The sequence below is a fragment of the Eubalaena glacialis genome, chromosome 9 (assembly GCF_028564815.1).
Source record: "Eubalaena glacialis isolate mEubGla1 chromosome 9, mEubGla1.1.hap2.+ XY, whole genome shotgun sequence".
In the NCBI taxonomy this organism is placed as follows: Eukaryota; Metazoa; Chordata; class Mammalia; order Artiodactyla; family Balaenidae; genus Eubalaena; species Eubalaena glacialis.
The window spans coordinates 76,653,473-76,678,814 of record NC_083724.1 but is presented as its reverse complement, the minus strand read 5'-3'; the positions used below and the strand labels follow the sequence as shown (position 1 = coordinate 76,678,814).

Here is a 25,342-nt window from a genome sequence, read left to right as displayed (position 1 = left end):
AGAAGGAAGAGGCATTAGCTAGGTGAACGACGGGCTGGAATGTCTGCCAGCTGCTTGTGGAACCTGGGGTGTTCTGGGGCCAGTTCTCTGGTGTCCCTGTAGACAGCCTCTGAGCCCTTACTCTCCAGAGCTCCACAGCCCAGGTTCAACCCAGTGCCGTCAGAGACCAAGTTCTCAGCCCTAAGCATCTGGCTCTCTCCAGAAGAAAAGAGAGAAAAACCATGAAAACAAGAATGCGTAGCAGCTAGCTTGGAAACTGCCGCCTGGGTCTTGTTTGACTTTGGGACCTCCGTCTCCCATCTGTGGCCCTGTCATAGCATCTCTGCATTCTCTGAGGGACTCTCTCCTTTTGCAGCTTCCATAACAGAATAAAAGAAAAAAACACAAGCCATTTAGACAACTTCTTGGTTTTTTTCCAGAGGTGCCTGAAAAGGAAGGATTGAATGGGGCATTTGGGGGCTAAGTGAAAGGGAGGGGAGGGGATGAAGAAGAAAGAAAATGGATTGAAGCTCAGAAATTACTGGAATTTTTATTCAGTTCTGTTTGGGAGAAAGGATAGTTACTGAGTCAGAGATGAAAGGCAAATCCTCATGGGGCCCCAGAGAAATTATTATTATATTCCATGCTCGATTTAACTCTCGCACTCAATGTGGCTTGGAGATCAGAAAGTTTGTGGTTAGACCACATTCATAAACTCAGCAGGGCTCTGTCAGACGCTGGTTCCCGGCCGAGTACCAGGTCCTCACCAGCAGCAGAAACAGAGCCGTGAAGCTGCCTGGTCAGGCCTTCAAGAGGGGCTCCAAGCCCTGCAGGCTCACTGCACCCTCCGCCTTCACCCCAACTCTCTGGCTGGCCTCCTTCTTGGCCCGATCACTTAGCAAACTCTAGTCTTGCTTTGAGTCTAATTGTTGAGCAAATTCCTGCTGGAACCACACGTGAGTGATTGGTTTGGGATTCTGACCTCTGCCCAGGCATCTTGCCTGGGCTCATTCTGGAATCTGAGTTCAGCCTGGTCCCATTTTAGGCTCACTGATCCCATTTGCAGAGACCAAGCCACACGGCCTGCCCCGAGCCATCCAGATCTATCCTTGAGCACCTAGATGTCTATCACCTCTCTGTGAAGCTCATCTGAACACATCTTCTCATTTCGAGCCAGCTTCTTGGAGTCTGAAATTTCCCAGCTTGAATCTGAGTCAGGGGCTGTGGCTCAGGGTAGGCTAGAGGAAGGGGAGGCTCTGAGATCAATCGTGCTTGCAAATCATTTAGAGACCTTCTGTTCAAAGGTTGTTTTCTATAGGGATTTCCCTGGCGGTCCAGTGGTTAAGACTCCGTGCTACCATGGAGGGGGCACGGGTTCGATCCCTAGTCTGGCAAGTTCTGCATGCTGCATGGCATGGCCAACAACAACAACAAAAAGCCTCTCTAACCTATTCCAAAGGTTGTTTTCTATATGATCAATACATATCTGTCTGAGATTATTGTCGGAAGGTTTGTCTGGGTTATTATAAGACTAGTCAAAGTTTAACTCCAAATCCTTCAGATATGCAATCTATTTCAGTTATGACTGCTGGTTAATATTGTCTGGCATTAACTTTCTAATTGAGTACAGTGACTGAAAATTAACTATCACCCCCCCCCCGAAAAACTATATTGAAAGGTAAAGAAGGGAGGTTTTAATGATAAAAAAAGGAGTTTCAGATTCTTTCTTCCTATCCCCTAGGCTAGATGAAAATGTTCTTCATCTCAGAGGTCTCCTCCATAGAAGAGCATTGTGTAGCCTTCCATGCCAGAACCATATCAAGACTCTGGCAAAAAGCTATCATTTCTGCTGTAGGCATTTTTCCTCCCCCAAATAGGCGATGATGGATTCACATCTTGACTAAATAAGATCACTGCTCTCTTATGATTCAACTTTGAATGATGAGTGTTCCCTACCTAGCCCTGTGCCAGGTGCTTTTAAAGATAGAATCAAAGTATAAAACAGTCCCTTTGTTCAGGGAACTTACAGTAATACAAGACATAAATATGAGAAATTTGTAGAAAATAATGCAAAGCCAAATATCATCCAGGGCTTAATTGAGTACCTACCACTCTAAATTCTTTGCAAGTTCAGGATTGATGGATTAATACCAAGACTGCCCTCCTGAAAATAAATATGCAGGAGGAATTTAATCCCAAAGTATGTTACAAAGAACATTTGGTCCATGAGATACTAAAACTAACAGTGCACGAGAGAGTGCTTCCTATCTGCAAAGTATTAGCAAAGCCTTTTACGTGTGTGTATTTAATCCTCACAACAACCCCCTGAGCTACAGATAACATAAATATCCCTGTTTCTTTCGAGTTGGGGAAACTGCAGCTTAGAGATACTAAGCCGTTTGCATATGGTTACCTTGTTAATAGGTAGTAGAGCCAGAAACGAAACCTGGGAAGTCTGATTACAGACTCTTTTAAACCAATAGCTATTACGGGAAAAAGGAGGTTCCAGAGTTAAATAGGACTTTTGGCTGCAGGAATTCTCAGATCCTTTACTATGCTTAGGTATGTTGCAAACATTTATAAAAGCAGCATTTTGACAAGTATGCTTGACCTCGTGATCCTCTTTTTTAGCCAAGGATCTCCCAGAATTAGTCATTTTTAACACAGACCTTGGGAAGTACAAAAGTGGAGGGTCCCCAGTATCATATGTATTCAAAGAAGCAGAAGGGACAAAAGGACGGGGTTGGATACAGTCCTGAGCTGGGTCATTGGTGCCCCGTGGAACACATAGGCTGCCCTCTGCCCAGAGCCTTGCACATTCTCCTCAGGTTCAGGCTGCCATGATAACAAGTCCAGTGTCCATTTGAGATGGTTCATTAGCCTTTCGTTCTTCCTACTGTTAGCCTGTATTTATCGAAAACAAACAAACATTTTTTTGAGCTTCTTCTGCAAGCCAGGTACTGATCTCAGTGGAGGTCAAAAAATGGTCATCTTAACAGTGAGGTTCGCTGTGCCATGGAGCTGTAACTGCAGGATGCCAAAGAAAGGGCCTGAGTGTCGGAGCCAAATCTCTACTCTACATCCTTTTATCTGTGGGGACAGGCAAACACTTTAGCTGAACTAAGCCACAGTTACATTAAAAAAAAAAAAAATACTGAAATAATAATATCACTGCTCAGGATTTCACTGGGAATAAATGACATCACACATACACATATCAGGCCTCTCTCAGGGTTCATTTTTCTGTGGCTATTTAATGGAGATTAGATACTTCTTACCGGTACCATGAAGACAAGAAACCTCAGATAATTTAATTTTCATGAACTGGTCCCTCTGGAGCCTGTCAGGGAAAGGAGTAGATCAGCACTGAGTCTTACCCTGTCTTGCTGCCGTGAGGCCAGTTACACAGGATGAGAGTTCCAGGGTCCACCAAAGTGGTGGACATCCAGAGGGGTGATCTCTTCCACTTCCCACCTTCTGATGGTTTATTTAAAGTTTTCACACACACACCCAAATCTGAACACTTGGAAGGCAGAAGAGAAAGGGAGAAAAGGTCTAAGATAGTATACAAACTGTAGAATTGGACCCTGAACCATCAATAACATTGAATGAATTTCCCAAATGCCACATAGCTTTCTTATTCTTAACCCCACACTCTATGAGCTGGGATTTTATCTCTGGCTTAGCAGAGAACCCACCAGGGTTCTTAGGCTCCCTACGAATCCAGGCTAGGACTTCTCAGCTTCCCAAGTTGGCCTGCGGGTGACTATGGTGCATGCTGAGCATGTCCTGACTTGAACCATTTGCAGTGTTCACTTTTGAAGAATGAATTACATGTAAGGAAGGGGATGGTGGAAGAGTCAGGGCCAACTTAGCAGCCAGAGCCAAGAGATCTGAGGCTGGGCTCCTTCCTACCCAAGGAGTTCAAGTGGGAAATAGCAAAAGTAGGACTTCATCTCAAAGTTCCCACCAAGTGCCACGCACATTACAGATACTATTATAAGAACCCTAGAAAGTAAATGTTTTTCTCCATTTTGTAATGAAGTAGAGTGATGAAGTCACTTGCCTGTACAGCTAGTAAGTTACAGGGCTAGGATTTTAATCTAGGTCTTCTAGACTCTAAAACCAGCTCTTCTCTGTACTGTGAAGATCATTCCCAGCCATAGCCCAAATGCGAGAGGCAAGAGCAAACCAAGTTCAAGGCCAAAGGCAAGGCCAGAGACCAGGTGTGGAATGGAGGGCAGAGCCAAGAGCTCAAAGCTGATCAGACGTAGGGACTTGGGGGGTGTGGGGGAATGCAGATTGGGGACACTCTAGAGGGACCCAACAAGTGCCATGAACATTCTTGGTGTGTCCAAGATCTTGCCTTACCTTCAGTCAGTGTGTGGGGTGTGGGCACCGGCTTTAAAGGTCAAGCAGACGAACTGGCACAGCTGAAACCCCCATCCCTGTGTCCCCTAGCAGCTGGTGATGTGAAAGGTGAGCGCCCCTGGGGGGTTTCAGGCCACCCAGGAAGGAAGGGCTTGGGAGCTGGAGGTGTGTGCAGAGTCCCAGAGCAACATCTCCAGATTTCAGGGTAGTGGGTACTCATGGGCTTTGGAGTTAGACAATCCTGGGTCCAAACCCCTCCACTATTTGCCAGCTGTGTGACCCGGGGAAGCTACTTAATTTTCTGAGTCTGTTTCCTCATTTATGAGATGGAAACAATAATAGTACCTAGACTTGTTACGTGCTCAGTAAATGTTGGCTTTTATTCTTAGTCCCAGGTCCATGGTCTAAGGCACCAGCAGAGAAAACACACCTCTCCTTGGGGCCTCAGAGTATTAGCTGACCTCTTAGAACCTCGGATCTGTGGCTCCCAAGGGTGTGGACTTTTTTCACCCTTCTCTCCTCACCCCTTTCCTTTTTTAAAATTATATTTCTGTGCCACCAAAGAGTAATCTTTAGATGCCTCATTGCATTTAGCAGTTAAGCTGTGCTTTTATCCTTGGCAGAGAGAGTCACACTCCAAACATAACCAGATCTGTTAGATTTTAGAATCAGGCTGACTTGGTCCAAATCCCAGCCCTGCCACTGTTTACCTAAGTGGCCTGGAGCAAGTTAATCTGTGCTTGGTGTTATTCATCTGTGATACAGGACTAGTAAAACCTACATCCCAGACAGGTTGCGAAAGTAACACATGCCAACCTCTGCTGTTGTCTCCATATGGTTCCAGGACTCCCCTTCTGATGGGAACATAATCAACCCTTGAATATGGATAATGGGGGATTCCATAACCTCTGGATCTCAGGCTTCTTTGAAGCCTCTAGACCTTCTCCCAGCCTGGCAGCAGTGGTTTTCACTGGCCCCCCCTTCAGCAGAGAAAACCACCCATCCGCTCTTGTGGGGGGGCTGCCCTCCACCTTTGGCCAGCTTTACATCACCCCACCCCCAAACCCCAGCATCTGTTGCCCAGACAGTCAGCTGCCAAGCTGTGCCCAAGTCTCTCCCTGGGTTCATTTGATATGTTGCCATTTTGTTTTGGAAGAAAAGCCAATATCAGTGCCGGACCCTGGGGAGGCGGATTCCTGCCTCTGCCAGCTGCCAGCTGTGTTCCGTCGCTCATCCTGCCCTCGGTGTTCCAGGTGATCCCGTTACAGAGTGTCTCTCACCAGACAGCTGCCACTGGGACCCTGTGGAGGCACGGACGGCAAAACTCCAGGCTTCCTGGGGACCAGGGACATGCCCTGAGCGCAGCTCTGCAATTCTGCCGAAAGGCTGGTGGTCATGTCTGCCTTTTCCTGATAAGGGTAATTACTTGCCTTATAACAACAGCTAGATGCTCCAGATCTACAAAGCAGAGAGCGGGGCGGGGGAGGTGTCATTCCCTTTAGCAAGCGCTTACTCTGTCCTGGGCACTGTAGGAGGGTTTTAGTCATGCTGACACTCCTGGCCATGCAAAAAAGGCCTTGTTTTGACTCCTCCTTAACTGACAAAAAAAAGTCACAGGGGTGTCACTTCTAATCCTCAGGACAATTGGCAATTTTACCTGCATCCTACATATGGAGAAACTGAAGCTCAGAGAGGTTAAATAACTTGTCTGTGGTCCTATGGCTGGAAAAGGAGCAGAATAGGAATTCAAAGGCTATTTAACTTTGGAATCCATGACGTCACTACTTAAGAACAGTGTAAATGCCAAGAGTTTAAGCAGTGTCTGAGAGGCAGAAAGGAAGTGGGCTTGGGATTCTATTTGTTGCTCTGACCAAGCTGGGAGTAGTGGTCATCAGACAGGAAATCTGGGTGATTCCTCTGCCCCCTCACCCAGTCTGTGTTATGAAAAACAACCCCCAACTCTTACCTTCCTCAAGGAGATGAGGTGACAATAAGTGTAATGCGAAGTTTCCATGAAGTTTTGTTGCATTTGCCCACCTCAGAAACAGTGTATCTCAGAAAAAGTTTGGATCAGAATTTGCAAACTGGTAGTCTGCAGGCCGAGTTATCCTGGGAAGATGTTTTGTTTTGACCTGCGGTATTTTTTCTTTTTTAAATGTCAGGTTAATTGCTATCATTTTAAAAATAGAATTCCAGATAGTTCATATAGAACCCCAGATTTCTGAATCATCTTGCAAAACCAGATCTCACAGCCCCAGGCCTCTGTCGCCATCTGACCACCACTGACTGAGTTGTGCAGCGGCTGCTTCCTTTGATGAGAAAGGGCTTTCTAATTTGCTGCAGTCCTCACCGCTCCCTATTACTCTGTGTCAAGGAGTGCCAGTCTCCCTGGATCATCGCCCTCCTACCAGTTTTCTTATATTAGAGATAAGAGGAAAAAGAACTTTCTTGGGCTCTAAAAAGTGGGAAAAGTAAAAAAGCAAGAAGGGAGAGTGCCTGTTTCTATCTAAAAATAAATATTTCTGCGCGTTTATCTGCACCAAAAAAGATATAACCAAAGAAGCAAACCTGGCCCTCTTTGTTCATTTTTTTGGTTTTTTCGTGGTTGTTGGTGTTTGAATTTAACACCGTTTTAGCCACTTTTTCAGACAATGTCCAATGCAGCTGCCCACACAGAGCCAGGCATCTGCAGGCTGGCCCAGAAGCCCGGGCCCAGGACTGTTCTCCAGCCTCACACGTGTGCTCAGAGCCTGCCAGAGCTTCCCCATCATGGCTTTGTTCCCTTTTTCCCTTTCTCTAGGTGTTCCCTTCCCAAAGAACTTCCTGCAGATCTGCAAGAAGATCCTGTGCCGCCTCTTCCGGGTCTTCGTCCACGTCTACATCCACCACTTTGACCGGGTCATTGTGATGGGCGCGGAGGCCCACGTCAACACCTGCTACAAACACTTCTATTACTTCGTCACTGAGATGAACCTCATAGACCGCAAGGAGCTGGAGCCCTTGGTAAGTGTCACTGTGCAGTGGCGGCACCCAGGTCCCCCCAGGAGCTCAGCCACTTGTCACAGAACACTTCCTCGCCCGTGCAAACTGATGGCCAGCTCCTAACCAGAGGATTGCAGAGTTGGACAGGAGTTAGAGGTCAGCTAAAGGGCAGGAGATGCCAAGATGTGCGCGGCCATCAAACAGAGGTCTTACATTTCTCCCTGGGATTGTCGTGGTTTGGGCCAGAGGAAGTAGCTTTAATTCTCAGCTCCAAAACCAGTCACCTATTCACTTAACCCCTTAAATGGGCACCTTTGAGCTCTATGTCATCTCTTACACTGTTTTCCAAAGAAGGTAAGAAACGTTTCTTCAGTCAGTGAATAAATATTCAGCACCTACTGGGTGGCACCTGCTAGATACACAAAGTCAAGTTAAACTATTTTTGAGTAGCTTTTACTCCAGACATATAGAGAGAGGTGAGCCCAAGATGAGAATACAGTATCATGGGGACTTTGCTTTTCATACTGAATTTCCTGCAATGCAGTTTTAATGGAATACATGAGAATCCAGAACACTTGGTTAAAAAAACTTTACTATTATTGTTTCAGTGAGTGGGGAGTCCTTTCATTTTCTTTATGGGCTATCTTTACAGTAGGACTCAGACTGTGCTTTGGAAGTCAAGGGCCCCTAAAAACCCTACATCTTTTGTGACATATATCATACTATGGTACCCTCATCACAGCTATCCCTAGCAACTCTATCTTGTACCGTCTTATCCAGTATAATCAGTGCTTTATCGTAAAATCATGCTTTTTTCCTGAAACAGTTAAAAGTGGCAGTTTTGCTAAATATAACTGACAGAGCAACTAAATTTCATCCAACTCCATTTGAACAATGGCCTGAGCACAGGGGCCAGACCAGTCTTTTGCTAGCCTGTCTTCCTTTCTCTTGATGTACATGTTTTTAAATTATAGGTTTTTTAAATTATTTATGTATGGTGAGGCCAACAGATCAAGAGATGACTGCCAAAGCAGCTCTACTCCAATAAAAATGAATTAAAAAAAAAAAAGAGATGACTGCCATTGAAAAGATAGTTTGTTTTACTCACAGATCCCAAGAGAAGGGGGTATACCACGGCATGAGGACCACATGGGGAAGGACGCAGATTGGTCAGGGAAAACACGGGCAGGAGCCTTTGTTGTGGTTTCCCTGGGAAGGAATGGGCGAGGCAGGGTAAGAAGGCTAAACATGGACTGATTTGAGTAATTTCAGCAGGTTCTGGGGCAGGGGGGCTGCCCCTAGCTGGTCACCTGGTGCTATGGTGATTAGGCCAAAGGAATTTTAGCCCTAAGAGTAAGAGGCCATAGCGGAGGTGGTTGGGGGAGTGGGCTCTGGATTGGTTGGTTTGTATTGATTGGTGAGTAAGCAGCTCAAGGACGAGTTGTCTACTATCTCTAGAAATTGGTCAGCCCTGGAAGGGGCAATCCCTCCATTTTCAGCAAGGCCCCAGATATTAAAGAATCAAAACACAAAAACCAAAAGACATGTTTAATACAGTAGAGTGCCTGTATCTGGCAAAGAAGATGTTGGGGAATTTTATATATCACCTTCAGAGTTTCTCAACTTGAAATCTATAATTACGCTTTGAGAATACATGGCAAAAAAACACATTTTTTCTGTGTGTCACTCAAGAGTTGTGGAACAAAGCAAGACTTGCTGGGTACAAGTGAGATATATCATTGGCTAAAGCATTTATTTTCTTCATTTTCTTTCACAACCACTTTCTAGAAAGCTCTTGGCAAGAACTAAGTTGTCTCTGAATTCAGTTGGACGAGTAGTGTGGAAAGAAACTAAAACATATCATGGTGAGGTTTTGCTCATTTGTCTTGTATAAAGGCTGTTGTGGGTAAACAGAAAAGGTTGTGCAAACAGCAAAAGGGAGTTAAAGGCCTGAAAGGAGTTGATAAAGCTAATTTCAGAAAATGTTAAGGACAGAGTGGATAGGGGCAGGTGAACAAAGAGGGTGGAGAAAGCACTCTGATCTCCAGGAGAACATGGGTCCTGCTTCTGGGGAGTTTGGTTCAGTTGCTTTCAGTTGACATGTTCAGGTGGAGGGGAGACACCTTCCCTAAAGGTCCACTGGAAGGAAGAGGCTCTCCTCAGCACTCAAGTTTGGGTTTCTCTGAGTTAAAGGAGCAGAAACATCTGATGTAGAGAGCTGAATGTTAATTTCTTCTCTACGTACGGAAGCATGAAGGCCGTTGTAGGACAAAGCCAAGTGTAAGTTAACAAGTAGAGAAAGCCTTCCTTTGCCATCAGAGCACTCTCAGTTACAGCGGACCCTTGAACAACATGGGTTTGAACTGCACAGGTCCACTTATACGCTATATACTGTATTACTGCACCATCCAAGGTTGGTTGGATCTGTGGATGTAGACCCGTAGATACAGAGGAAACTCAGTCATGGAGGGCCCAACTATAAATTATACTCGGATTGTCAATGGCATGGAGGGTCGGGGCCCCTTACCCCCACGTTGTTCAAGGGTCAACTGTATTTTCTACAACTGAAGAAGGGCCCCAGGGATTCTAACACCTGGCAGTGCCGGGAACTGACTTGAAGTCTGAGTCACAGAAAGGGCTGGAACAACCCAGTTATTCTATCAATAGATAAGAGCCTGTTTCGGGGGATGGGGTACAAACTATGCTTGGATTAACCAGGAATTATTAACAGTAGGTGTGAGCAAGAAGGGATATCATTTTTTTTCCCAGAAGCTTATAGTTCTTTAAATTTTGCTTGAAACAGCCTACCTTTATGTTTTGTTAATTTTAATTACAGGGAGATTAATTTCAATGCTTGTACATATTAATAACAAGTGCTTTTAATGCTTAACTGTCTGAAATTATTTATTCATTTTACACAAATCAAAACCTATAAAGTAACAGAAAAAGATATTGAGAATGTTTCTGAAGACAGTCATTATCTTCGCACAGTTCAATGTCCACTAAGAATATTGCCCTTGTGGATTGTTATTACTGAAACGAGCACTTTCAACATTGAAAGTGCTGGAATACCTAACTTCCAAGTCTACTATTGCAATGCTGTAGTATTAAAATCAGTCATATTATATCAAATCAATACATATGTATTTGATTTGCATATATCAAGTACCCTATATATGCAAGGCAAGTTGCTCAGATGTTCTAATTGTATAAGAAAGATAAGCTTTTGAGAATTGACGAATGCAGTCTAAAAAAATATAAAATAATGACTGTCACTCATCTTTGGTCCTTGAAGGATGATGAAGAAGTTGGGCATTTGGCTTCCTGTTCTAGTACCTTCTTTAGAATCTAATGCAGCTAGGGGCCAGAAGGGCAGCACTTGTCAGGCCAGTTTCCTTTTGAGCATCAACAGCTCCAGAGTCGCCACACCTCCAGTGGGACATTCCCGATGTCATGCCTTGGGATTCCACAGTGTAGGATGCAGAAGCCCCACCTCACGTTTCTCTCCGCCATGTTCCCGCCACGCACAGCCGTGCTCCTCAGCCTGCCCTGTTACTTCTGTCTGATGTTGGCTGAGTGCCCAACACACTGGTTGTGTTGGGGGTACAGCACCCCACAAGGGCAGGAGATTCAGTCTCAGACAGTGCTTAACACAAGGCTCAGACTCTCTGGGTTCGAACCCTGGACACTTCATTCACTAACTTGCTTTTTCGAGCAAGGTTTTTCAAAGCCTCATTTTACTCATTTGTAGAATAGGTATAATAATAGAATTGTAAAAACTAAATGGGTTAGTCACACGATAGGTGCTTAAGAAATGTGGGCTGTTAAGTGAGATAACGAATGTACAGTGGCTGTCCTATAGTAAGCAGAGGTACCCTAATTCTCCCTTCCCCAGCTCCCATGGCCTTTTGCCATCTTGGGGATCCCCTAGGTAGCCTTGTAGCAGATATAGTTCATTGTATTTGTATTAGTGTCTCCCACAGGATTGTCAACTCTTTGAGGGCTGGGAGTAAACGGGACATATGCTTGTATTGCCTATGTTGCCAAGTACCTAATAAATGCTTAGTGTGTTTTTGAATCCGGAAGAGTACTTTGAGGATGATCCCCATTCAAAGGGATTACACACTAGTCATTCCTTCTTTGGTGCCACCCTCATCTCAGACCTCCACTTATCCACAGTTGGAAATAAAGCTTCATGCTATCGGATTAGCAGTAGAGATTAAAAGCAAAATAAGGTGCAGAGCAGTAAAGGGATGCATCCTCAGCCTCAGGCCTGACAGAGAAAGCTGGGACCCCAGCTCCGTCAGTTCCCTGATCCAGATTCCAACTATATCACCTAGGAGGATGTTGAAAGCTCTCACACTGTCTGTGTGTCCTGGTGGGCCAGGTGTACAGTGACCAAACCTCCCAGATTTAGCACAGAAGAATCCCATGTCTTGGGAAAACTCTGCTCCTGGCAAACGGGGACAGTTGGTCACCCTATCAGGCCTCTGAGGGGGGATACAGCTTGGAATTCAGAAGCTGGGAAGAGGTCACCCTGACAGCCCAGTGAGGAAGGCCAGCACGTCCATCTGTCCACAGGGTTTGCCTCATGGCTCCCGTTGGGACCTGCTGGTCAGCAGCAGCCTGGGAACCCAGAGAAATACATGATTTCATTTGGTCTCCAACAGGGAGGGGGAGGCTGGAACATTGACAGACACAGACGTGACAAATGATCTATTTTTCATGTAAATGCAACAGCTGAAGATGACTTGAACTCAAGCAAGTTCACAGTTGGAGAAAACGAGCCCAAATGATAATTAGCAAATGGGCCAGGCCCTGATTGAATAAGCAGGCTGCTGTTGGCCCTGGGCAGCCTGGGAGTCAGCTGACAGAATGGAGCTAATCAGGATTATCATTAGCAAGCACAGAGAGCAGCAGTATTTTGTTAGCCTTTCACTAAAAACAAAAGCAGATTCAGAGGGCTGTTAGCGATACAGAAGCTGGCGAATAAAGAGCAGATGAGGGAGGAGGAGGAGGAGAGAGGTTGGCGAAGCAGGGGAGGAAAGACAGGAGAGTCCTTGTTCACCCTAAGGCACCTGCTGACCCCTGGGTGACCTTGGTCCAGCAGTTTCACCTTCTCTCTCCAGGGATCCATTTCCTTATTTCTAACAATGAAAGTGATTATACCATCACCTAGCTTGTAGAGGTGCTGCCATGAAACCAAATGTTAGCACAGGGCTGTTCGGTTACCTTATAGCAGGGCACTTGGGCCATAGGAGCTTTTTAATTAAGTCAGTGTTTCTCATTAGGGCTCCACACACCAGCTGCATCAGAATGTCCTGAAGTGGTATTTTAAAATGTGTGTACCGGGCCTCACCCTGGATACACCAAATCAGAATTATTGAGGTTAGTGCCTAGTACCAAGCACCCTCGGTCTGCATCTTAAACTTCAGTGTGCATATGAATCACCTTGGCATCTCGCCAAACTGCAGCTTCTGATTCGGTACCCCTGATTGCAGCGCAATTCATTTTGCTCCCAGGTGATGTCAATGCTGCTGGTTCCCAGACCACTCTCTCAGGGGCACGACTCTAGATGACAATTACTCTCAAATTTGAAAATTACTATTGTTAGCACATCATCCCTTCTTCTTCTCTAGGATGGGGGGGTCAGCTCAGTGAGGTGGGAAAGTAAAGCAAAGAAGAAAAATCTAAGGATCAGCACCGGCCAAGAGTATTCCTCAAAATGTCAGTCCCGAGTAATAATCAGTGAAAACAGTTTTTCTTTTCCTGATCAAATGAGTTTTCGAAATGCTACATCATCTCCACCCCTGAAGACTCAACGATGGACAATCATAGATCAAAGGCCTTACGAAGTCATCCAGTGAAGAAACTGGTTTGGTTTTGTGTAGCGCCCCCTGCCCCCCATTTAGCTGCGTTTGGCTGCTGAAATCTTTTTTCTTTTTGTCATCACTCACTGATATCTTATGGAGATTGTGATCTGTGGAACAAAGCGGGGACAGTACTGTTCAGCTCTGTGATGTGTTTCTGGATTTTGAGTTTTCCCTCCGTGCCTCCACCCTGGCCCCAGCCGTACACTCACCACTGCTGCATGGGGTGAGGAAGAAAGAAGCCTTGGAGAGGGAGATGGGAAGGAAGTGAGACTCCTCATACGGGAGGGCTTCACGGAAAGAAAAGTAACTCAGCCTCATTCATCTTCACTCCTCAACCCTCCCACTTCCCTGACACCCCATCACTGAGTTTTTACCGTGTGCCTGGCATGCACACATTTTCAAGAAATAAACGATAGCTCCATTTCTTGAGTTCCAGGTGTTCCCTTACATTCTTCACGTAAATTGTTTCCTCTGTTCCCCACACTTGTTACCTTTACTTCAAACAGTTGTGGTGGGCAGTTTCTCAACCTCCCTTGTCATTCTCGTTACTGCCGTCTTATCACGCCCAAGCTTCCCCTCCTCCCCCAGTTTGTAGGCAGTGCCTGCTGGCTAATGATTGAGGTTCATGCACCAAATGATTTTAGGCTTCAGCACCAAAACCACTGCTTGAAAAATAGGTACCTTAGGGCCAGATGGAAGAACAACAGTTTGCAGACCAAAGACTTGGAAAGCCTTGTCTCATAAAGACCCAGCACAGCCCATCTAAGCCCAGGCATATGATGACCTTGCGTTCCCGTATGAGGTGGCCAGGTCATGCCCACGCTTCCCTTGGAGACGCTTGGGTGAGTGCAGTAGCCAGGATTGGCCAGATCAGGTCAGGACTGTGAAAAGAAGCAGAGCCTGTCACATGAGCCAGAGCTGCTCCCCCAAATAGCCAGCAGTGAAGAGCCATTGTGGGGCTTTTGAAAGGATCTTTTCTTTTGAAACACCATCTGTGCAAAGGCCTCTGGGCTGCTTCTTGTCAGGCGGGTTCTTTCACTTCCAGCCAAATGGTTCCAACATGGACACAGGCATTGAAGAAGAAAGAGCTTCAGCCTGTGAGTCTGAAGCCTGGCAGTTTGGCCTTTACAAGGATGCTTCCACTATTATGTTACCACATTCGTTGTCTGATGCTGAGCAAGGCATTTAATATCTCTGGACCTCAGTCTTCCATATATGAATGAGATCATATCAAGAGTCCCCCCAGCTTGACTTACTGAGACTATGATCTTTGACATGGTGTGTCAACAGCCTTATTATCTTTGGTCCAAGGTGACTTTCCTTTTTGCTTAGTGAGGCCTTCATGAATTAAAGCCCACCATGCCAGCAGAGTGGGTATACCTGGCACAGAGGGTCGCTGGAGTTGAGTTTGCATTCGTGGGACTTTGTCAAATTAGGTGGTGTGTGTGTGTCTGTCTGTCTGTCTCCAGCATGGCATCAGCTGGGGGTGGTTGTTCAGGGCAACCGAAACGCCCAGAGCTGAGTGGGAGAGCCTGCCAGAGACCATTTTGGGAGCTTTGGCAGACATATTTTAAAGTGTCAATTTGAAAAATGGCAAAGGAATGTGGGATTACTTTCAATGAACTGCATTGTGCTGCGTTAGCGGGAATGGAGCAAAATCAGCTGCATGTCTTTGTGAGTTCTACTTATTCATCTTTTGCTGATGTCCAGTGAGCTTTTGCTTCTGGTTTGTACGATGGGAGATGGTTGGTTTTTGTTTTGGAGTTTTGTTTTGTTTTTTAACTGGGTCAGGGGTGAGATGTGGTCTGCTTTATTTCAGGGCCTAAAATATAATCAATTAGAGTTGAATACGATGCCCATGGGAAAATCACAACACATAATATTAAGTAATAAAAACAAGATTCAAAACCGTATTGGAAAATCACATATGTCTGTCTATTAATATGTCTACTAGAATCATCTAATCATAGATGAGAAAGGAAATATGGCAAGAAGAGTCAAGAGTAGTTCCCTCTTGGTGGAATTATGGGTGATACTTTTGTATATGTGTCTACTTGGGCTTTTCAAGTTTTCTGTAATAAACATGCATCACTTTTATAATAATCAGAAAAATCAAACCTTATGCTTTAAAAGGCCTTACCAACAAAGACCAAAGCTACACATGACAAGTGGCCTGTGTGCCCAGGACCAAGGGTTTTGAGTGAGCTCTTTCCTGTCTCTGGCCGTGCCCTCTCCTCCCCCTTCTCAGAGCTGTGGTGACAGAGATGCTCAGAGGAACAAGGTGGTCCACAGGTGACAGAGATGCTCAGAGGAGCAAGGTGGTCCACAGGTGACAGAGATGCTCAGAGGAACAGGCTAGCATTGGTGCATCCCTTTTGTGAATGTAGTTGGAGGCGGATGTGCACAATAACATGGGCTAAACAGTTAAGCTTTCCCTGGATATGGGGTGATCGCTCCTGGAGGGGGGAGTTCAGCATCTTTGTAAACACTGAGGTGATGTTACCTTTATAATAGGTACACTTTTTTCATTTTGAAGCCTCTGTTTTAAGTGGGCAGATCTAAAGCACATGACGAAGTCTGTGGATCACTCACATGGAACGCATCCAGCCCTGCAGGGACAGGCTTTGTCTGGACACCTCACTGCAGAGGGTACCATGATCTTGACTGACGGTTTTGGTTGGAGTTTCTCCCATCCAGATTCCTTTACCTAACTAGATCTGAAGAGATTCTTGTTTTTTTCTAACTTCAAGTTTCAAGAGAATAGGAAGGACTTATTGAAAAGAGATTAACCCATACCATAGAATGGTCTATATACAGTGTTTTTTTAAAAAATAATAATTATTTATTTATTTATTTTTGGCTGCGTTGGGTCTTCATTGCTGCGCGCAGGCTTTCTCTAGTTGCAGCGAGCAGGGGCTACTCTTCGTTGCAGTGCGCGGGATTCTCATTGTGGTGGCTTCTCTTGTTGTGGAGCACGGGCTCTAGGCACGCAGGCTTCAGTAGTTGCGGCACGTGGGCTCAGTAGTTGTGGCTCACAGGCTGTAGAGCTCAGGGTCAGTAGTTGTGGCACACGGGCTTAGTTGCTCCGCGGCATGTGGGATCTTCCGACCAGGGCTCGAACCTATGTCCCCTGCATTGGCAGGCAGATTCTTAACCACTGCGCCACCTGGGAAGCCCTATATATAATTTATTAAACTTAAGCGTAAGTGTATGTACAATAACTACAAATAATTTTTAGCTGAAACTATGGTGTGGGTCTAGAGTTAATTCCAATCCCTTCTTACTAAGGCACTAGCAAAACTAAAGACCAGAAGTGACTAAGGAAAATGTTTCTGTCCTGGTCTCAGTCAGGTTCTTGTTTTATCATTTTTCTTCTCAGAGAGGACCATTCTCTTCTCCTGTCCCCAGGGACCCATGCTTCATCCTTGTTTACACCACCTGTATCTCTGTATTGGTCATTCCTTTGTATGGGGGTTGATATTCTAATCACAACAAATTCTCAGTGTTTAGCTGCTTGGTTTAAATTTTTAAAGTACAGAATCTTAAAATATTAGTATATTTCAATTAACTCTTATTTTTTCTGTTTGCTATTACATGTAATTTGCTATTACATACCTTTAATTCATACATGTCAAATTATCTTCTAGTTCGGCAGGTACCCAATACGGCAGCCTGAGAATACCTAGATTTGCCAGCCACACTCTGCCTTCTTTCTTTACCTTTGCTGAGTGGGAATGGTTTGTAGGCTGCTTCTGATTTTGATTGGAAGTGAGACTTTTCTAGACCATTCAATAAATATTTATTATCTGCTGACCATGTGCTAGAAATCGGGGTCCCTACTTTTCAAGGAATTCATTGGAAGTCTTCCTCTTACCCTGTCATTATTTCAGCATCCTCCAAAGTACTTTTCCTGGAATCTACTAGTTCTAGGGGATGTCAAAGGTATTATGTGAAAAAGGGGTTCCATAGTCAAATGACTAGGGGAAACAGTGAGTTAATAAGCTATTCCAGTTTCTTTAGTACCCTGTCATGCATCCTAATCCCCCAAGCAAGATATAGAACATACAGATATATTTGATCAGGGAATTCTTTCTTTCCAGAGCATTTTGTGGGTCTAAGGCTTTGAAATACCCTTTGGGAAATACTAACTAAACAGTCTTAAACAATCTACGTTCCGTATTATAAAGGCAGCCCTCTTCTAGCTACTGAGGGTCTGTTAATAAGCATTTATTGAAAACCTACTATATGTCAGACATGTGCTGAGCGCCAGTGTAAGATACATCTCCATTCTTCAAGAAGCTCATGGTTTTAAAGAATCCATGAAACCACATTAATTAGAGCTGCACTGTCCAATACAGTAGTCACTGGTTACCTGTGGCTATTTACATTTAAATTAATTAAAATTAAATAAAAACTAAAGTTAGTTTCTTAATCTTACTAGTCACATTTCAAGTGCTCAAAAGCCACGTATGTCTAGTGGGTATTGTATTGGATAGTGAGCCTCTCCATCATCATGGAATGTTCTGTCGGACACCACTGACTAAGAGGTTCTAGCCTCAAGTGTTACCTCCTACAATACTCTGTTAATACCCTGTCCCACCAATGGCTGCCAGATGTGTTCAGAATTGTCCCCCTGCTGCCTCAATGAGGCATTGCCATTTAGCTCTTTAAGCATCGATTATGGTCTGCTTCTCTTTGCTAGACCACTTCTCTCCCAGTTTACAGATGAAGAACAGATAAAACTCAAAACTGTATGCTCAATGTTTCTCCGTAGGTCTCATGTCAGAATCTCCATCTCAGGAGCTGCTCAGTTCCTCAGGAATGCTCGTAAATTACAAATCAATTACAAATCGTAATTACACTTTACTGTGTCTGCATTTTTGGAAATTGCTGCAGAATGTCAGTCACAGCAGGAATTAATTTATCTTCGTCAGCATTTGAATAAACGTGTGAACAGCCAGTATGGCTTGATGCCCATATATAAGCCTGCCAAATTTTGTCTGCTATGTGTGGTCTAGACTAGTTCAAATTTCCCGGCAGACAAGAGTAGATTCTTTGTCAAATGAGTATTAGCTTGGGATTTGAATGCAGGAAGGTTTTACTTACTGAAATATAACAATATATCTTCTCTCACCACTCACCAGTCTTACCACAATAAAAGCATGAGGATAAGGTTATAGACAGTCCTTATCCTAAGGACTTGTGTAGTCACTGTGTGGTCTTCAGGACACCTCTTACCATGAGATAATTGTGTGCATAAAGGTTAGCTATCCAAGCCACCAACAAGGCCAGTTAGGCCATAATGTCATACTAGAACACGGTACTAATCAGTATGAGTTTCGTGAGGTTAGTGCTAGTAGATTCCTACTGTGTTGTGAATCTGAGTGTAACTGGACCAGTAATTTAGAATAAATGCATACAGGTAGATCTGGATGAAGAGATAGATGCAGGTGACTTCAAAAGGGAGCTTCCTAGAGTCCCCTGAACGAGCCATGTCCCTTCACCTCCAGGCTACAAGTACATGCCAGTCCCTCGGCCTCCGCATCTCCTAAGTCCCGCTCGTCCTGCAAGCCTCCTCTCCCTCAGAGATGATGTCCCATCACTATTCACCACCTTAGGTCTCTGCCGGCTGCTCCCAGAGCTCCCTGACCCCAAAGAGGGCAACCACGATGGAAGCTACAGTATCTCTAAGGCTTAGCGTCAGAAGTGACAAACCACCCTTCCACCACTTGCCATTCATCAGAAGTGAGTCACTAAGTCCAGCCCACACTGAAAGGGGAAGAAAATTAAGTTTTCTCTCTCTTGAAAAGAGGAATATCTAAGAATTTGTGGGACTCCTCTGGTGGTGCAGTGGTTAAAAATCTGCCTGCCAAGGCAGGGAACACGGGTTCCAGCCCTGCTCCGGGAAGATCCCACATGCCACGGAGCAACTAAGCCTGTGCGCCACAACTACAGAGCCTGCGCTCTAGAGCCCGCGAGCCGCAACGACTGAGCCTGCGCGCCTAGAGCTCATGCTCTGCAACACAAGATGCCACCGCAATGAGAAGCCCGCGCACCGCAACAAGAGTAGCCCCTGCTCGCCACAACTAGAGAAAGCCTGCGTGCAGCAACGAAGACCCAACACAGCCAATAAATAAATAAATTCATTTATTTATTTAAAAAAGAAAAGAATTTGTGGGCATACTACTATGTATAAAATAGATAACCAATGAGAACCTACTGTATAGCACAGGGAACTCTACTCAATGCTCTGTGGTGACCTAAATGGGAAGGAAATCTAAAAAACAGGGAATATATATATATACATATAGCTGATTCACTTTGCTGTGCAGCAGAAACTAACACAACAGTGTAAAGCAACTATACTCCAATAAAATTTTTTTTTTTAATGGACATATTTTTAAACCACCACAGAGACCAACATTTTTTTAAACTGGTGATGTTTGTCTTTGACCCTTGAGTTTATTTCCCTTTCTTCTCTCATTTCCCACATCCTGCAGCTCAGGTCTGCCACCTCCCCGACATGCTCCTTCCTCCAGAAATCACCTGCCTAGGTGAAAACTCCCCTTACCTCAGTGTGGTCACTTCCTCCTTGCCTTCCTGGCCAAGCTCCTTGAAGAAGGCGATCTAGCCAATGGTCTTTACTTTCTTTTTTTTTTTTAATTTTATATTTTTATAAATTTATTTATTTTATTTATCTTTGGCTGCATTGGGTCTTCGTTGCTGCGCGCAGGCTTCCTCTAGTTGCGGCGAGCGGGGGCTACTCTTCGTTGTGGTGCATGGGCTTCTCATTGTGGCGGCTTCTCTTGTTGCGGAGCACGGGCTCTAGGCGCGCAGGCTTCAGTAGTTGTGGCACGTGGGCTCTAGAGCACAGGATCAGTAGTTGTGGCTCACGGGCTTAGTTGCTCCGCGGCATGTGGGATCTTCCCGGACCAGGGCTCAAACCCGTGTCCCCTGCATTGGCAGGCGGATTCTTAACCATTGCGCCACCAGGGAAGCCCATGGTCTTTACTTTCTCACTTCCTTTTCATTTTGTTCCGGAAACCTGCTCTTTCTCCGGAAGTAGTACCCGGAAGCCCTATGCACTTATTTTTGAAACAGAGAAGAAACAATGAACAATATAATTCACTAATAATTCATGTTATGGATGAATCTTAAAAACATTGTGCTGAGCAAAAGAAACCAGGCATAAAGTACATACTGTTTGATGCCATTTATATCAAATTCTAGAACAGTCTAAACTATTCCAGTGTTAGAAAGCAGATCAGTGGTTGCCTGGGCCAAGGGTGGGGTTGGGGGATTGACCGCAAAGGAGTAAAGAGGGAATTTTCTCAGAGGTGGTAGAAATATTACGTATCTTAATTGAGGTGGTTACCTGGAAGCATATGTCCATCAAAACTCATCAAACTGTGCATTTAAATAAAGCATTTTATTAAAAACCAAATATACCTTGATAAACTTTAAAGTATGCTTGGTAAATGCATCCCCAACATATTTTAAAAGCAACTTCAGTATTTGCGAGAGCAATGTTTTGACAGGTCTTTGCTGAAAACTTTTGTCTTTCTGCTGCCTGGGTGGTTAAAGAGACAAACCGAAGGGAAAAGTAGCAACTTATCTCTAAGGGCCAATTAGAATATCGGCAGTTTTCAGCTGGTTGTAATAACAGAAGTGATTCATGTCACAGAGACAGGAGGCTCTCCCTCCCCTCCGGCAATCAGTTGTGAATGATTATAAACCACTCTGCCCTACAACCCTGGGGCGGGGTGGGGGGGAGGTGGATTGCAGAAAGCATCTCAATTCTCAGGCCCCACCTCAGACCTATTAAATCAGAATCTCCAAGGGTAGGGCCCAAGCAAAGTAAAGCTCTCCAGATGGCTCTCAGTTGACACCGTGGGTGAGCCCCAGTGAGATGGAGTATGGTACTTCTCAAAAAAATTTTTTTTTGCACAAGAACATCTGGGAAGCTCGTGGAGGATGTAAGTGCATGGATTCTACTACTGGAAATTCTGATTGAGTAATTCTTCTTGGGGGTCATGAATTTGCATTTTTAATAAGCTTCTGGGTAGTTCTGATACAAGCGGTCCAGGCATCACACTTTGAAACTAACATTATCTGTTCCCAGATTTCTGGGCAGAATTGGAGTTCAACAAGATGCCTTGGCTGAAAAGTGGCTCTTTCATCTTGGGTTTTTTAGATGGCATCTAGCCCTACTATTTTTGTTTGCTTAAGTCAGGCTTACTTATCCCCACCCCATTCCTTCCCCCAGAATCAACCCCACACCCAGTACCCTGTCTAGACCATAATGGCATTTTTGTCACCCCGTACTGGCGGCAATCATCACCATACCCTAGAAGCCTATCCCTCCAGACTTCACCTCTTCAGCCTGGCACCTCACCTGTGTTAGAGCCCCCATCACACAAGCCTGAGTGCTACTAGGGTCCTGTGCTCCAGGCACATGGCTGGGTGCTGGGGATACAGTCACAGGTCAGTCTTGGTCTTTGACATAAATCTTCTTATCTAGGTAGAGATATGAATGGTCTTAATTTTCCACTGGTCAAATGAGAGGGCTTAGCCAAGGTCCGTGGTCCTTAGCAACAGGTTCTGAGAACATGCTGGGTGAAGCCAGAGCCCAGTTCTGGGGCCTCACCTCCTCTTCAACCAAAGCTGCCACACTGCTGTCATTAATGGCTTCGGTGTAAGACTGCATTCCAAGAAATGGTTTCTGCTGCTAAAATAAGTTGTAAATCCACTGGATTAGGGAAGGCTTAGCTTTCCTTCCAGTTCTGGCACATTGTGGATCCAGAATGACATAGATTGTCACTGCCTTTCCCTTTACTTCATTTATTTCTAATAGTATAATTACTTTAAAACAGAGATTTATGGTAGTGATTTATGTCTATGTCTTATGAAAGTATTTCAGCATAGAAGAATGCTGTAAATGATCTGTAATAACTATATACTTTTAAAATTTGGTATGTTCAGCTTCTGAAGGTATAATAATAGGGAAATATTTTGGGTAAAGCTATGACCGAGGTGCTGTAGGAGATATGTTTATATATTACCTCATTTAATCTGCACACAGTCCTATGAGATAAATACTGTTTTTATCTCCACTCAAGAGAGAAGGAACGTCAGGCAAGGAGGTGAAGCAACTTGTCCAATGTCACACAGGTCTGGGGAGGCAGGGGTTGAACACATGCAGTCTGACTTCCAATCCCAGACACAGCCTCTGCTGAGGAAATCCATTCGAGGTGGCTTTTTGCTTAAGGAGGACTCACTAACTCAAATGGGTTCTGATGATCTACAGCAGCTGGATGATTCCCAGGCTTCTGTCCATCTTTCAGCAGCATCCAGCTGTGAGGCCAATGTCACGATACCTCCATCTTTCAGCAGCATCCAGCTGTGAGGCCAATGTCACGATACCTCCATCTTTCAGCAGCATCCAGCTGTGAGGCCAATGTCACGATACCTCCATCTTTCAGCAGCATCCAGCTGTGAGGCCAATGTCACGATACCTCAGCTCTCTGAGCCCGAGGAACGTGCTTTGCTGAACGACTCAAGTGAGATGACAGTGCATGAAGAGCTGGTGCTGAGTGTTGGCGCAGCTCAAAAGACACCACCCTTGCCTCAGGAAGTTTAATATCTCTAGATGACCCAAACCCAAAGCCTTCAGAGCCCGGGCAGGTAGCAAAGATGAGTTAACAAGCAGGTAGTGAGAAAAAGCAAGTTGTGGGAGGAGCCGCCATGCAACAGCCAGCTAATGGTTTCCCTGGAGGGTACAGGGTGTGTGGAGGGTAAAAAGCCAGTGTTTCCAAATCAAAAGAACCTGGTGAACGCTCCAGGATTTTATTTATTTATTTATTTATTTATTTATTTATGGCTGCGTTGGGTCTTCGTTGCTGCACGAGGGCTTTCTCTAGTTGCGGCGAGCGGGGTCTACTCTTCATTGAGGTGCGCAGGCTTCTCATTGCGGTGGCTTCTCTTGTTGCGGAGCACGGGCTCTGGGCGCGCAGGCTCAGTAGTTGTGGCTCGCGGGCTCTAGAGCGCAGGCTCAGTAGTTTCGGCACGTGGGCTTAGTTGCTCCGCGGCATGTGGGATCTTCCCAGACCAGGGCTCGAACCCGTGTCCCCTGCATTGGCAGGCGGATTCTTAACCACTGCGCCACCAGGGAAGCCCCTCGCCAGGATTTTAAACGGTGGCAACTGATTCGAACAGTTCTTGTATTTTATTTTATTTATTTTTATATCTATAGACCTAACAAGCTCTTTCTAGGAGTGCCATCTGCCTAGGCGCCATCGTTTTGCATTCCTGCCTTTTATAGATTCTGCAGTGGGCAGGAGGGGTCTGGCCCATTACAACCTGGCAACACATCGGCAGTATCTGCACTTACAGAGTTATTTTTAGCGTTTTCCCTTATCTTGAAAGCCCAGCACTTCCAAGCATAGGAAGTGAAGCATCAGTGCGTGGGTGTGTGTGCATGCATGTGTGTGTGTGTGCATGCATGTGTGTGTGTGTTTGTGTTGGGGGGTGTACAGGGTCTGTCTGAAGCAGACGAGACAGTGGGCATTTGACTGAGTTGGTGTCAGCGTCACACCATGCTGCTCCGAGCTCCATCACCATGGCTGGTCTGCAGTAACTGCATTGCAGCAGGCACCAAGGACACAGAGCACATCTGTCCCGTTGTTGCTGGCTTCACTTGACATGACCAGTGTCATCTCCAGTTGGCATTTAGCTCATTGACTCCGTCGCTGCCAGGCCCGGGCCGTAAGCAGCTATTGTTATTGTATGTACTTACTCCAAACAGCAGAGCCTTCAGAAACCCCGCCATACACCACCTCAGCTCGGGGAACTGGCAGAAAGTCCCACAGTACTCACAGCACACACTCAAAGGATTTTATCTTATTAATCTTTGAAAAACATTGGCAAATGGACAGGAGTCAAATACGAAGTTTGCCCACATCTAACATAGGCTGGTTTTAGTTTTACGACCTAATGATTGAAGAGGAAGACTTTCTTATTAAGGTTGGCACTCCTGCTCAGATCTCAATTCCATTTTTAGGATAAGGTTTCTATTGTGGTTTGCTGTTTTTTTTGGAGCTCACTCTCTCCCTGGTGGGTACAACAGCCTTTGTACATACACAACAGGGGAATCTTAATAGGTGTTCACTGGGTGTGGTTTCTTTCCTTTGGTGTCACTGGTGAAAGATGTTAGAGCTCTAAGAGGTTCCCAGACATAGTTACTCCTTATTTTGATTTCTGTTGCTGGTGCAAGGGTGCTTGGTATTTTGCATTAATAGATTGAGATTATTCTACATAGAAGGACTCTTGAAAACATTTTTATTTCCAATATTGATAGCTATAACAGAGGGAATATAATTAATTGGACATAAATGTTTTCTTTTTTTTAGTTTATTTTTTATTGAAGTATAGTTGATTTTCAATGTTGTGTTAGTTTCTGGTGTACAGCAAAGTGATTCAGTTATATATATATATATAATATATGTATATTATATATATTGATATATTCTTTTTCATATTCTTTTCCATTATGGTTTATTACAGGATATTAAATATAGTTCCCTGTGCTATACAGTAGGACCTTGTTGTTTATCTATTTTATATATAGTGGTTTGTATCTGCTAATCCCAAACTCCTAATTTATACCCCTCCCCCCCTTTCCCCTTGGGTAACCATAAGTTTGTTTTCTATATCTGTGCGTCTGTTTCTGTTTCGTAAATAAGTTCATTTGTGTCATATTTTAGATCCCACATATAAGTGATATATGGTATTTATCTTTCTCTGTCCGGCTTACTTCACTGAGTATGATAATCTCTAGGTCCATCCATGCTGCTGCAAATGGCATTATTTCATTCTTTTTTTATGGCTGAGTAGTATTCCATTGTGTGTGTGTGTGTGTGTGTGTGTGTATACCACATCTTCTTTATTCAGTGATCTGTTGATGAACACTTAGGTTGCTTCCACATCTTGGCTATTGTAAGTAGTGCTGCTGTTAACACTGGGGTGCATGTATCCTTTCAAATTATAGTTTTCTCCACATATATGCCCAAGAGTTGGGTTGCTGGATATGGCAACTCTATTTTTAGTTTTTTGAGGAACTGTCATACTGTTTTCCATAG

At 44.7% G+C, this 25,342-nt stretch overlaps 1 protein-coding gene across 4 annotated transcripts in view; it reads left to right on the top strand.

Annotated features, from left to right (window-relative positions):
- The window catches only part of MOB3B (MOB kinase activator 3B), a 234,881-nt gene that overhangs the window by 166,824 nt on the left and 42,715 nt on the right, over nucleotides 1–25,342 (top strand). For 3 of the 4 annotated variants that reach the window (XM_061200482.1, XM_061200480.1, XM_061200481.1), the window contains exon 3: nucleotides 7,151–7,353. The exons of the other annotated variant lie outside the window; for it this stretch is intronic. In XM_061200482.1, the coding sequence (XP_061056465.1) occupies nucleotides 7,151–7,353 (203 nt within the window). The remainder of the gene's footprint in view (nucleotides 1–7,150; nucleotides 7,354–25,342) is intronic. 4 annotated transcript variants of the gene reach the window in all.